Genomic DNA, 15,101 nt, shown 5'->3' with positions numbered 1-15,101 from the left:
CCTGAAAATACCCACTGCCCCAATTCTTGTTTAGTTTTTAAGATCTCCTCATAAATAGCTCCAAGTCAAATGGTTATCCAACGGGAAACTGTTGACATTTGGGAAATCCCATATTATCTATCCTCCACTCTGTCCTAGCATGCCAGCTGCAAACTCTTCTTCCCAGTTTTCGAGTTGCTATTCTTTAAGCAAGCAAGGGAAGAAGAAGAAGAAGAAGAAGAAGAAGAAGAAGAAGAAGAAGAGGAGGAGGAGGAGGAGGAGGAGTTTGGATTTGATATCCTGCTTTTCACTACCCGAAGGAGTCTAAAAGCGGCTAACATTCTCCTTTCCCTTCCTCCCCCACAACAAACACTCTGTGAGGTGAGTGGGGCTGAGAGACTTCAGAGAAGTGTGACTAGCCCAAGGTCACCCAGCAGCTGCATGTGGAGGAGTGGAGACCCGAACCCAGTTCCCCAGATTACAAGACTACCGCTCTTAACCACTACACCACACTGGCTCTCAATGGGAGGGAATGGGAGGGTCATATGGCAAAGGCTGACAACATAAGCAGAGAGGAATTTGGCCTGGATAAACCATTTTTGAAAAATACGTTGTAGAGGGCTTGTGGAATTTCCAACAGGAGATGTAGGCAGTGGGAAGCAGCTTATGGCTGGACAGAACGCTAGGACAAATTTTGGCAAGGGAAAGCCTATTAATGGCTAGTTATAAATACAGCCTCCATGTTTACAGCGGTAGTCCTGTGGCAGATGCTGAGTAAAGGTAACAGGGAACGGTTGTCTTCATGAACAAGCTCTGCTTCTGAGCTTCCCAGAGACATCTGATTGGCTACTGTTGTCAATAGCAAGGTCATTTCTACATGCTTCGTAACTAGTTCTTACAAATATGCCAGCAAAGAGGAAAGGTAAGAAATAACTACTGAATTTGCTCCACTGAAAATTAACCACATGCTTCCAAGGAGTCATATACTTCTTTCTGTTTCACCACCTGGGGTGCACTTACAGAAACCAAGCAATTGGAGGGAAACGACAGGGATTTCGCACCATAAAGCTGTGAAAACTGGTTGTTCCGAAAGTTAGATGGAAGCTTTATCATATGATCCTGCCATCAGCTCTACAGGCTTGGCTGCAACTGTGTAGGTGCCTATGAAAGTGCTAACTCTCTTAATACCTCCATAGTGACAAATGATAGCAGCACAGAAGGCGTTAAAAGCATCCGAGGCCATACAGCATGCCACCCTATCTAAACTCAACAGGTCAATATGGTTAATTTCAGGACTGGAAACATTTACTTATTTCACACCCACAAGGAAAACTAAACAACAACAAGACCACACCCTCCTTTAAGATTAGCTATCTTAAATATTTAGTCTATTCTAAATAGTTAACATATTCAACATATTTAAGCATTAACTGTATACATGTTGAAAAAAATTACTATACAGATACCATCAGTGTCACAAAAATCCTAGTCTCAAAACAGAACAAATTGTACATGGTGTAAATTATAAGCAACTATATAGGGGAAAACCACAAAAGGACAGAAAAATTAGTCACTGTCAGCACTTAATTCAATAACTACTAGCTCGTTTTCCAAAGTATCTGAAGCAGTGCCAAACTGCTACAATCTGGCAAGGCCATCTCATGCCTTTTGAAAATGTTCCCTTCTTTGTTTGAACTTCCGTTCAGTGGCGTCACCTCACAGGCAAGTAGGATTGGCTATAGAGCACTCTGACATTATCCCATGCTCTATGAGATCCTTGAGTGGTTGGGAACATCCAAAGTAGTTCTTCCTTAGTTACATTTGAAGAAGAAGACTATTACCTGCAAATGCTCAAGCTACAATATGAAGTTGTCCCAGTAAGCAAGGCCAGAGGACTAATGGGTTTTGGTGTGGGCAAAAAGGGTTCCAACAGAAATGTAGCACAAGCATGGGTTGTCTAGTGTGGGATTAAGGGTTATGAGAACCATTGCCAGGTGCGGTGGTGGCACCTGGTGATGGGTAGCCAAGAGGAGGGTGTAGTAATAAGTTGTGAGATTGTGGTCCCGAAGAAAACAGAAAAGCATCATGCTAAAAAGGAGAGGGGAACTGGGAGCTGGTCAGTTGAAATGATTTTTTTTGGTGGGGGGGGGAGGAGGATTGCAGGAATAAATAGCTCTCCTCCCTGCCCCCTCTGCAAATATATGTGTGTTTGTAGGAGTAAAATATATTGGGACAAAATTACTGTAAGGGGCAGATGAATTGCAACTATGTATGGATTCAAAAGTACCACTTATTGGTTCTTACTGCGTGAAACTTTCTCCAAGTAAATAAAAACGAGAGTGGCAAACTGTGCCACAAGGGAAGCTCAGTGTAAGTGGCCTGAGCAGTCACATGCTTTGGCTCACTGGTGTGAGATGGTCGTTGAGTTTAATATCCCTACATTATTATTTTTTAAAGTCAGCACAGGTGGATGCCAGACAATCACCCCCAATTGCAGAACCTAGTCAACACAATTTTTGGCTTGGCTAGCAAGGCCAGCCAAAAATGGTGGTGCTTTGCTTGGAATTTCCCCATAGCATTTATCTCAGCTGTGAATTTCCTGCCATGAAATATAGTGTGCTCCCGAGTGCTAGAGCTCAGTAGAAACAGTTCCAGTGAACTATCACAAGTTACACTGCGGAACAATCCTATGGACATTACTCAAGCATATGTCCCACTGAGTTTAACAGAGTTCACTGAATTATTGTAAGCAATTAGTGTCAGAATGCAGAGAGAAACAGGCTTATCCATAAATTGTGTTAGAAGTTATCCTTTGCATTGCAAAGTTTGAGAATGTACTTGGAGCCAACCACTGCCCTTTGCTTTTTCCAGATTCTTACAAAGTGTTTTACTCCTTTATTAGTGTCCTCCTGAAATACACCCCTGCAAATAAAACCACCATCGCTATGTATAAAATCACATAGGTGCAGTGATAAAGAATCATGATACCTGCTACACTTATAACTAACTGCATGTTAGCTTCTTGATAGGTTCCACACACACACCCAATAAACTTTTTCAAGCAATCCCGGGTTATGCTGAAGGAGTCTTTTGCTTCAGTGCCCATTTCTGCTCAGTGAACCCTAACATAAAAAAAAAACTTTTTCGAAGATCTTCCGCAACGTGATGAGTTGCAAACAGTGATAACATTTCCAGATACGAACTCTACGGAAAATATCCACAAGTGTACATTAACTGGCATGTGGCGAGTGAGGATGCTCGTATAACATTGATGCCACACCTCCCTCGCCCCCCTCAACAGCTGTCTTGCAGGAAAGGGGGCACCTCTGTGCCACAAATTATGGTATGGTAAAGAAGGTCCGTATAGTTAAAGCTATAGTTTTTCCCAGTAGTAATGTACGGGAAGTGAGAGCTGGACCATAAAGAAGGCTGTTCGCCGAAGAATTGATGCTTTTGAATTATGGTGCTGGAGGAGACTCTTGAGAGTCCCATGGACTCCTATCCATTCTTAAGAAACCTATCCATTCTTAAAGAAATCAGCCCTGAGTGCTCACTAGAAGGACAGATCCTGAGTTGAGACTCCAGTACTTTGGCCACCTCATGAGAAGAGAAGACTCCCTAGAAAAGACCCTGATGTTGGGAAAGATGGAGGGCACAAGGAGAAGGGGACGACAGAGGATGAGATGGTTGGACAGTGTTCTCGAAGCTACTAACATGAGTTTGGCCAAACTGCGAGAGGCAGTGAAGGATAGGCGTGCCTGGCGTGCTCTGGTCCATGGGGTCACGAAGAGTCGGACACGCTGAACGACTGAACACAACACAGAGAAAGGGACAATTGGGGACTAAGTGAAATGCTCCTGGGTTTCTTTATTTACCAAATGGGTGGCAGCAACACCATTTCACAGCCCTTGTTTTGGGGCTACAAAACGGTAAGATGAGATTGCAACTGACACCACCTTTTTCAGCCCTTACAATAACCCTCAATTTTTCCCATGATATCACGCAGGAGGCTGGGTGACACAGAAGCACCCTTGTGGAAATAAGCGTTGCTTACAGCTTTCGCTTTTAAAATGTCCCTGTCGTAGAGAGGAACTTCTGCCTCAAAGGATTTGAGAATCTCAAGGTAAGACTCAACTGCCCTCTAGCCTCTCTCCCCCAGACACAGCCCTGTTGGTATTTAATATCTAGACTTCAAAGCAGGGAAGGAATGCTTTGGTTCAGCCACCCGACAGCTGAATCACAGGGGGCTGACAGAGGAACTCTCATCCAGGTCACCTTTGAAAGATGAAAACCAACTGTCCCCTTCCACGGCATGGCTCATTAGAATATTAAGGAAACGTAATGAAAGATGAGCAGCACTTTAGACCCAAGGGGGGCACATCTAGGAAATTATCAGCTTGCAAAACTAAAATCATGTCACCTGGTGTTTTCCATCAGCAACACCCACAACTGCTGGTACTGCAAATCTGCATTTAGCTGCCTTAATCAACCCTGCTTTAAAATTCTGAACTGATAACATAAGTAGCGGGCATGTATAAATTGACATAAATTCCCAAAGGTGTCTATCTAATAAAGACAATTTTCCCACACAGTTTGCTTCACGTTTGTAGAGGCAAGAGGGTATCTACACTTGCCCTCAACTTACAAATATGAGAACTTGTATAGCTACCCTTAATTAGATGTATAGTAAGAGGAAGGTTCAAAATTCACAGAAGAAACAGGGTATTAGAAACCCCAAACTCTGCATTCCAAAGAACAAGACCAAATACAAGCCTTTCAGCACCATTACTAAAAATTTCCCTTGCAATTTTAGCTTTAGGAAACTCTGGGAACGAGGACACAAAAACAGCCGTTTCACAGAAAAGATAAATGCCACTCTAGCTTCCCTTTCTTGGAAAGATAAAAATGTCTCATCCAAAACCGCAATTTTCATGAATGTAAACAAATGAAAGTGATTTTTCCCCTCCCACCTTCGCTCCTCTCCCAGTGGATATTCCAGTGGAAGTGTGCCTGTGTGTATCCAGACATATGAAAACCATTAAAAGGGCTAATGCAAAACATCTCTGTCCTGTCAAGCTGAGAAAGAGCAACCAGATCATTTGAAGCACAATCAATTTAAGATATTTAAAGCAAGGGAAAACCCTACCAAACACTGTAGTTTTTTTATATTGTAATTTTATGGTGTGAACCACCCTGAGATCTATGGGTATAAGGTGGTACACAACTAATATTATTATTATTATTATTATTATTATTAATAATAATTTATTGATGATAACAACAACAACATAATTTTACATACAGGGAAAAACACATACACACACAAAGGAATTTCATGCAAGTTCCATAGGACTACCGGAGTGGGAAAGTAAGCAAGTTCTGTCCAATGCTCATATTTATTATCTGAACTTGAAAAAGCAGAAGGAAGTCCCCTCCAGATAAGCAAAATAATGCCGATGCTCTGGTTTTGTGTGGTGACACCGCTAGGAATACCAGAGCATTATTCTTACAGCTGCTCCGTGATTAAGCAAGTAAAAGGGGCAAATAAAAAGAACATGGACCTTCACTATCTTTATCGCCAAGCCATGTGTCCCCACATCCTTTCCTGTTGGCTGCAGGTCAGTCACCAAAGTGGAGGGGGAAGACAAGACATATAACCACACCGCTGAGAGAGTTCTCTCACTCATGCGAGCCTACCTTCCCAGTTGTTGTTGTCACTGCACAAGGCTGTCAGGTCCAGTCGAGGCACTTCGGATACAAGCTCTCTTCTTGCCATCGGCATCTTGGTTCCTCTGTAATTTGGCTTCAGGCATGCTGGGATGCTCCTGGATCTTCATGCCTGAATTCTGCAACAACCCCCCAGAACAAGAAACTAATTCACAGAGTTGTTTTTTGCAATGTTCAGTGCAAGAGAGGGGGAAGAAAAAAACCAATACAGACGCAGATGCAAGTTCTTGCAAAAAAAACCCAAAAACATCAAGTATGCTTCTTCTCTTTTATAGATAAACACAAAACAACAGTCTTTGGTGGTTTCCAGCTTAGTATCCAAATTATCTTCGCTCAGCCCCGCCCCCCCTTTCAATTTTAATTGGTCACTAGTATCAGAAAATAATAAATCCTTTTCTCCAAAACTTTATCCTTGGCTTAAAAGGTCACAGCAAGCAGCCCAGAGGGGGCTTCTCTCTCCATAACTGCAAGCAGCAGCTTATATAGAGTCTCCGGTTGCTGAATGAGATAAAGAAGGAGGCAGAATAGCCGATGCGTCTTCTTCTGAAGCACAGGCTTTTGAGGCAGTCAAAAAACTCCACCACCGTTGCTAGGGCTGCTGTAGCAACGAAATGTGTCTTTTGGAAACCGACACCACCATCTCCCTGCTCTCTCTCTCTCTCTGGAGGAAGCCGAGTGCCTGACAAGGAGCGCCACCAGCGACGGACAACGTCCCGCAAAGGCTCTCCGGGCAAGCTCTGCTGGCGTAGATTCAATTAGTGCCCGTTAAGCTGCCGCTGGCTGCGGCTTGGCTTCCTGTGGTTGTTCTGTAGCTGGGGGTGGGGGGAGAGCAGGACTATTTATGGAGGAGCCCTGGGACATGGTTGCGCAAGCCCAACTTCTAAAGGGGTTTGGGCATCTGACAACTGGAGGCTGCAGAGCTGCGGGGACAGAAGCCAGAGAACAGGGGACGCTTCCCCGGCTCATCCCGCCCAGTGCTCTCTTCTCTCTGCCCCCCCACCCGCAATTCCTAAACTGCCAAGGAGGTGATCTATAATTTATATGGGAGGGAGGGGGAAACAGCAGCTCTTTTGCTGTGCTATCACTCACTCACACGACATCAGAGATGAACTTGTTGCTCTCGTCCCCTGTATTTGCTTTGCGCGCTTAACTTGTCTGACTTCACCTTCTGAGTTCTTAGCCCTGCCTGACCCCCTTCTCAGTACAAAATTGCCTTGGGACCACTTTACTTGCAGGGTCACCTTATCCCCTATGTGGCCACTCAGCTACTTAAGATCTACGGAACAGACTGTTGCAGATGCCACGTAATATTCATTCCATAGTTGCAAGAAACTTATCTTTCAGTGGGCAGCACATACAACTTGGAACTCCCTGTTGATTGACCTAGGCAGGTGCCTTCACTTTTTTCTTTTTGGTACCTGCCTTAAAACATGGGATGTAGCTGTTGCTGCAATTTAATCTTTTTAATTGTTGGTTTTGATTGCCTTTTCTTAATGTTTTTTTTTCCCAAAACTGTTTTCAATGAAAATTTTAATATTTCCTGCAAACTAGTTAGTGGTTTTATTACAATCGAGTGGTATATAAAAGTTAAAATAAAAACAAAAACATGAAGGTTGAGAGGCTCGGTCCATAGCGCAGTTATCAATAGAAAAAATGATCTTTACCGTTCAAAAAAAATGGAAGAAGGGAGTGAGGTTGGGATATCCATTTTGATTTGCATTTTAATAAAATATGGAAAATAGCAACTTATCAAAGACAGACCAATGCTTATAAGAAGCCTAATTTAAAACAAGCAAACTCTGTCCTGTGGGAAATAACAATATATATGATTAAACTGAGCTACCCATTCAAATAGGGTCTAGTGCACATCTTGAGCATATTGGCTTGGAAGTCAACCGCACTTATTTTGATTGAACGTACTTCCAAAAAAGTGTGCTTAAGATCAAAGTCAGGAATCGTAGGCATGTTTGCTCAGAAGTAAGTCTGGACTTGCTCACTTTCCAGTTAAGCTCACAGGGTGACGTTTATGGGTGCAATCCTACTCCTAGAGGAACCAACAGGATAACCTCCATTTTTGTGTTATCGCACCCCATTTTGGAGCTGCTCTTTTTAAAAATGAAGGATACATTAATTCTGAGGCAAATGCACTTCCTCTAGAGCCTGAGTTAAATGGCTAGAGTCCTGATTAGGACTGCAATTAATCAGGACTGTCTCCAGGCCATGCATTGAACAGGAGCAACAACAGATTGTAACAGCGCAATCCTATGCGTACTTACTTAGAATTCCACTGTGTTCGGTGAGGCCTTACTCCACAGTAAGTGTGTATAGGACTGCAAACTTAGTAGGGGGTCCTGGGTCCACTGAGAGGGAGTCAGGGAGCTGCATTAAGAATCTAGATTTCAGACCCAGGAAGCTGCACACGTTTAGCAGGTTGCCTGAGCAAGGAGGACGATACGTACAAAATGTAAACAATCACCCCAAGGAAGCGCTAGAGAATCTAAAGGTAATAATCTTGCTCGTATGGCGCATTTCTGCTTGCCAGACCAGATACAAGACGAGAGACAGAAAGAGAGAGAGAATTCTCTGTTCAAAATAGGCACATTTCCTTGGCTGAATTCATTCTGAGTTTTAAAGCGACACTGATTCGGCGACAAAATCAACTGTCCTCACAACTACAGATAGATTTGCTTTCCCAAATGCAGTGCCTGGCATGTCATTTGCTTTGGATTTCAAGAAGGAATAAAGATGGCAGCTGGAGGGTTATGACGGAACAAAAGTTGATGGCAACAGCTATAATGACCTGATAAAGGTCTGGGTTGGAGAACGGTCTGCGGGGGGCGGAGAGAGAATATGCTGCCCTCGAGTAGCCATGGGTTGGAGGGAATAGAACAACCCCAACGTATTAGTTTAACGCAAACTGGCTGGTGGATGTCTCCCGTATAATTTGTTAGTTGGTTAATAGGTAAGCACGTGCAGAAAAACTAAGCATCTCTAAAATAATATGAAAACTCAATGAAGGAAATATTTGCTTGAAAGGAGATAATACATCTTTTGATGTTGAAAGCTCTGGCGTTTCAACTGTTTTGACCCCAATCAATTGCACAACTCTTTTATTTCCTTTTCTTCTATTTTAACGTATATTGCAATTGTTTTAAGAAAGAGAAAGACAGAAACATTGTGAAGTGTGTGTGTTTTTTTAAATAAGGAAAACACACACGCTTGACCGGCATGTTATTAAGCCAAACCAATTAACGTAAAAATGACAATTCAAGGTATTTATCCACAATCCTCAAGAACATGTCCTGTTGCCTAACCTCTCCCCCCCTTTCAACGAAAGGTGTTTTTGAAGGCTAAAATAATACTTCAGGAACAGGGTTGTCACAGGGTGAGGATGAACATTCTTAATGCTCTTTCCCTAATAAAACAAGCGGTACCACGGCACTGTAACTTAAGACTCCCAATGATCTTTCCAAGTAATAAAACCGTGTCAAGAGTCTGACTCCTCCTCTCCACATAGTGAGTGAGACGTATCAACTGAGAGTGAACATCCAGAAACATTTTTCTGCCAGTAAACCAGAAGTAAACAGAACCAAAACGTTCAATAAGCAGAAGAACAAGCCATATGTTACAGGATGAAGTGTATTTCTGCAACCAATCTATTCCTTTACAGCAGGTGTTAAAACACACACATCAGCTTGGGACATTTTTTTTTTTTTTAATGTAGTCAACATTGCCATGTTTCGCCTCTGACACTGCATAGCAGCTGCACGGCTTTGGGATAAAGTGGCTTTCTATGCTTTCTCCGCTAAGTGTTGGTTACACTCGGTGAGCTACTTGCTCATTCATGCGGCTTCGTAATGCATGAATAATCCATAAGCCCTTCTGCAGAATAATGGCAGCTCAGAGCCCAAGGGAGATGCAGGGAATTTGCAGACACATTCCGAATGCACATGGACGTCTCGCTGTTGCCACAAATGTTATTGTTACTTTTGCTTCTTCTGACGGCTGCTTATATCCCAAGCACTGTCATGTACCTATTTGCAGCACTGGCGGGGAGGATTGTCAGGAAAGTCAAATATCTCCTGCTGATGGTGAAAGAGGCTCAAGCTCTGATAGAAATAAGGGACAAGATTGGCCACTCCCTGACAGTTAGCTAGCTCACTCATTCTAGCATGGGGATTTCCCAGGACTACAGTGGTATCTTGGTTCTCAAATGCCTTGGCACTCAAACAACTTGGAACCCAAACACTGCAAACCGGGAAGTGTTTCCAGTTTGCAAACTTTTTTGGAAGCTAAACACACTTCAGTTTTGAATGTTAGGCTGAGGTCTGTCTGTTTTGGCTATTTATTTTGGGTTTTTGTGACTGTGTGGAACCCAGTTCAGCTACCAATTGATTGACTGATTGATTGATTGTGTGACTGCAGTAATTGTTTACTGCTTTCATTTTATGGATCAATGGTCTCGATAGATAGTAAAATTCATGTTAAATTGCTGTTTTAGGGGTTGTTTGGATTAATCCATTTTGCATTACTTTCTATGGGAAAGCGTGCCTTGGTTTTGGAACAGACTTGCGGAATGGATTGTTTGAGAACCAAGGTACCACTGTACATGCAAATCAAACCTAGCATGCATCTGGGCCCAGGACATGGTCTGGATGCAAATGGATGAAGCCACTTAGCTGAAGGTTCATGCCTAGCAGTGGCTGGATGGGAGAGTGCCTTAGGATCCCATGCATGACATCTTGGGATCCATCATGGAAGAAAGGCTGGCTATATGGATATGATTGGAACAAGTTACAGGGAAGAATAAGGCAGAAGGCTTGAATAGGCGGAAATAAGGTGCAGCCAGCCTGCTCCTGACTAATCCTGCACTTTCAGAAGTGTGGTTATAAGAAGTTGACCAAAGTTCCCAAGGGTGACATCTGGTGCTGGTTTAACCCACATGTCTTCAGCTCCAAGGGTGGCCAATTACCTACAACTGAAGGCAAGGTCTTTCTGCTCACTTACTCCGCAGAACTAGTGGGCAGATGAAACCACCTAAGAAGACAAGTGAAGGCTAGTAGGGGGAAGGAATGGACGTCTCATTCTCCCTCTTGCCCTCCTACCTGTGTCCTACCTATAAGGGGCTGGCAGAGATGATCAGGGAGGAGGCAGAGGAAGTATGGTGGGAAGGAGTTGAAAGAAGGGATTCGGCCTTTTGCAATACATGGACTGCAATAATACATGGATAATGAGGTAATCTACGCCTTTTCCTGCGATGAAAATACGTAACAAATTGTAATTCTGTATAAGCAGATTTCCCCACATTTACTGCAGCGCTTCAAGGGTCTGGAGCAAAGGAAACCTAACTCTGTGGTCTGAGGAAATAGTGCAGATTAAGAAAAATGGTGCCCATATTAGGCATTCTGCTTCCAAGATTTACATCAAGAACAGTCAACATGGACTCACCCACAACCCCGATGTTTCTGGAGTCCCATCAGCATGGCCAATGGTGAGAGATGTTTGGAGCTGGAGTGCAGTAACATCTGCAGATTGATAATCTCAATCTTGCAACATCTGCACATTGATAATCTCAATCATGGGTAGCCAAATAAGCTTGGAATTTTCATAATGGCAGACAGAATGCAGGTGAGCGGAAACGGCCCTATCCCAGATGAAAACAAACATTAAGGAGAGGCACAGTGGATCAGACCAAAGGTCCATCTAGCCAACATCCTGTTTGTAACTACAGGCAGCCAGCTGCTTCCTGGAAGCTGTGCACAAAGGCAACAGCAAACCCCCACACTGGCTAACAGCTGCAATTCAGAGGTACACCGGCAAGTTCTAGTGTTATGAGAGAGAGGGAAAAATAGTATGTCTCTTGCTTTTCTCTATACTAGGTATCCTACAAGCAAACTAAACTCTCCTTCAAGTGTGGGTCCTTCCATAGCAAAATAGCACCATCCACACACAGACGGGGGGGGGGGTTAGCAGGTTAGGGGAACCCCCAAGGTTATACAACTAAAAAGATTTTAGAGCAGCAGACTTGGGGGGGTGGGGGCACCTAAAGGGAAGTGATTGAGTCCAGCGAGCTCTGAGCATGCTCAGTGGCCATGGAATGTTGACTGGATTGTGGGGTTAGGAAACAGGAACCTAATGGGTGGGAAGAGGGGAAATGGAATGGAATGGAGTATCTTGGAAGAGACCATCCTGGAATGGAGTAGATTGTGGTGGGCTTGCAACCTGACAAGGAGCACTCTGCATTGGAACTCCCCCCTCAAATCCCACTTATAACTTTATAAACCTTATTATTATCCTCCACAATCCGATTTATTTTCTAAGTAAAATCCCCAAACTCTTTGCTCATATGGAGGTATTACTTCCTGATTCCCCACCCCACCTTTTTGCTGTTTTCCTGCAATCTTTCTTGGTCTACGGTAGTCTTTTACTGCAATGGGAGGCGAGAATTGTATATAGTATTCCATATACAGGCACAGGACAGATTTGTATAATATCTATTTTGATTCCTTTCTGATATAAAGAGCCTAGGGCCTGGGGATCAGTGGCCAGTAGGACAGAGAGGACACGGCCATCAAGTAAGGAGTGTAGAGGTTGCATCCTGTGACCACCAGCAGACGGGCAGCCCAGACTCCAAGGTCCAACTGTGGAAATTTACAAGTCCTGGCTACCCATTGCCCTCTGCCCTCATCTGAAGGTAGGGTGGGCAGAGAAAAGGAAAGGGAGCCTGTTCTGGTCTGCCTGCTCTGAATAATGTTGTTTGTTATCAGAGGTATGTTCCTAAGCCCCCGCCCCCCCAAGCAACAGGCTTAGAAGGGGCTGTGGAATGCAAAAACTACTCTGAAAGAAATGCAAACATTTCTTGACCCTGTAATACCTGGATAATACGATCTCTGGGCAAATGCTATGCCTTTTCCTGTGATGAAAATACTTATCGAATTTTAAGATTCTGTATAAGCCAATTTTAAAACAAGTTCAGCACCCCATTTTTTAAGGGAACAAAATGTTTGTTTTGGGTGTTCTGTGTCAAAAGTCGTTGAACTCAGGTGCGCTAATGTAAAAGTTCTGATGGGAACTTTTATATTGTAATTTTAGGTTGTGAGCAACCCTAAGACCTATGGATGAAGGCCGGTGTGCAATTTAATAAACGATGATGACAACAACTTTTACCATTCAGTACAGTCTTTTTTCAGCTTGAAGCGGAGCACACCAGATGATTTGTTCCTCCAGAGATCTCAGGGCAGCGTAGAAAAGTTCTCTGTTGTGAAGATAAGGTAGGAGGAGAGAATTTCTACACTGCGCTGAGATCTCTGGAGGAAGAAATAGTGACTTCTGAAAGGTCTTCCAATGAACTTTATGGCCGAGTGAGGTTTTATTCCCAGCCTTAGCCCAACAGACGAGCCACACTGGATTAGTAGCTAGTTTCCCAATAACCCTGAAAATAAACACCAATATCCATTGCTCTCTGCTGCTAGCCCAGTACTCTTGGGAAGCCCCTCCACTGGACTGTTTGAAAAGCAGAGTGGTTAGAAAAGTAGTGCCATGGTTGGGCCCCTCATCTAGAACTGCACTGCATGGCTGATGATGATCCTGAAAAACTTACATGCAAATGTGCTTACTCATTTAGCAATGCACTTTCTCAGTGTCGTTAAAGCCAAGGCGACCCCCCGGGCAGCCATTGACATTTATATCTGTGAAACTGTTTACTTGGGTTTAAGGATCATCCAAGAACATGAAGCTGAGCTGCATTTGCTTTGCCCTCTTTGCCTGGCATGGGACACGATGGCATAACCCCCTCCTGATTGCACCATGGCAGCAGCTGGACTTTGAAAATTACACACAGGCACTCTGTGGCACACGCCGTATTTAGGAGAAGGGATGGGGAGAAAGAGCAGCAAGGCATCAGGTACCAATTTTACTTCTCGTGTTGCACAACGTGGTGAAGGACAGACAGTCCCTGGCACTCTGTGAGCTTATCCTCATACTGGGTGGGTAGACAGAGAAGCTGAACAACACTAGCTAGTCCTGTTCCTATCATAATGAAGTGGAAGGACCACTGCGCTCTTGCCCTGCTTGTGGACTTCCCAGAGGCATCTGGGTTGCCACAGTGAGAACAGAGTGCTGGGCTAGACAAGCCCGTTGTTCTGATCCAGCGAAGTTCTTACGCTCAGACTTTCAGGGTTGTACAGGAAAACCACAATTCTGCTGAAGCACAGACTGGTATTCAATCCTAATCCTTCTTAGGGTAGGGCCACTGAAGCTAACAGACATTTCAGTGGGTCTACTCTGAGAAGGGCTTAGTTGAATACAAGCCAGGGGGCCAGATTCACTAATGGTGTTCTGCTAGTGGAAGCCAGCGTAGACACTTTTGCTAAAAAAAAAAACCAACAACCCTCCTTGAATAGTTAGAGTGTGGTGCTTAGAATGCCAAGGTTGCAGCCCCAGCCAGCAAGACTAGTGGTCACAGATGATGGCAGCTGTCATCCACAATAGCTAGAGGCCGCCGTATTGGCTGCTCTTCTTCTTAACCATGGTTTAGCATTGCATGTGACTGTGGCCACCAGGTCGTGTTGCCAGTGATCGGAGATAATGCTAAACCTGGATAGAGGCAGCATGGGAAAACTGGACAAGAACAGAAGGGATAATGTGAGCCTGCATCTTTCAGCTCAGTTGGTTAAGAGTGTGGTGCTGATAATGCCAAGGTTGCAAGTTCAATCCCCAAAGGGACAGCTGCTTATTCCTGCATTGCAGGAGGTTGGACTAGATGATCCCCAGGGTCCCTTCCAACTCTGTGATTGATTCCAAGCCATTCCGGAGGGTTGGGAGAATAAATAGAATTCAGCATGGCAGTGAAATGGGTGACAATGTCCTTAGAATGGTTCTGAATTCGACCCAGAGAATCTAGCTTTCTGAAAATACCAGCATATTCTTTCTTTTCTTTTTCTTTTTCTTAAAGTGAAGCATCTAATCCTTAGTCTACAAAGGTGAGCCTGACAAAATGGCCAAACTCAGAGAAGATCCCACAGGGACTAGAGGGCAGATCTGCAGAACTCTGCATGATTCCTTGCCCCTCTCCATGGGCTTGTAAAGTTATTTAGAACAATTCATGCTAATTTGCATAGTTTACACCAGACACAGAATTTGGGTTATGTTGGCACAGAATGCTTTTTTATTCTCTTTAAGCACTGGGAACATCCAGCTGTAATTTTCTTCCTCCTTACACTGAACCGAAAGTGCAATTTTCTTTGAACAAGGATGAAACTTTACTAACCCTATTCAAAAACCACCCATGTCCCCTTGCTTTCTAGGCAGAAATACGAGCCTATAAGAAAGGAGCGATCACAATAAGAAAGGTGAAACGGAACCGACAGGGAACAAAGAGTTCTCGTGAACGTGCG

General features: G+C 43.9%; 1 protein-coding gene across 1 annotated transcript in view; it reads right to left on the bottom strand.

The window, feature by feature from the left end:
- FAM13A (family with sequence similarity 13 member A) overlaps positions 1-15,101 on the bottom strand; it is a 137,717-nt gene that overhangs the window by 15,779 nt on the left and 106,837 nt on the right. The window contains 2 exon segments of the mRNA XM_033160600.1: positions 5,677-5,738; positions 5,740-5,825. Coding sequence (XP_033016491.1) covers positions 5,677-5,738; positions 5,740-5,825 — 148 coding nt within the window.

Source organism: Lacerta agilis, chromosome 9, assembly GCF_009819535.1.
Source record: "Lacerta agilis isolate rLacAgi1 chromosome 9, rLacAgi1.pri, whole genome shotgun sequence".
Taxonomy (NCBI): Eukaryota; Metazoa; Chordata; class Lepidosauria; order Squamata; family Lacertidae; genus Lacerta; species Lacerta agilis.
Note: the sequence above shows the minus strand (reverse complement) of the source record. Positions and strands in the feature narration are given on the sequence as shown.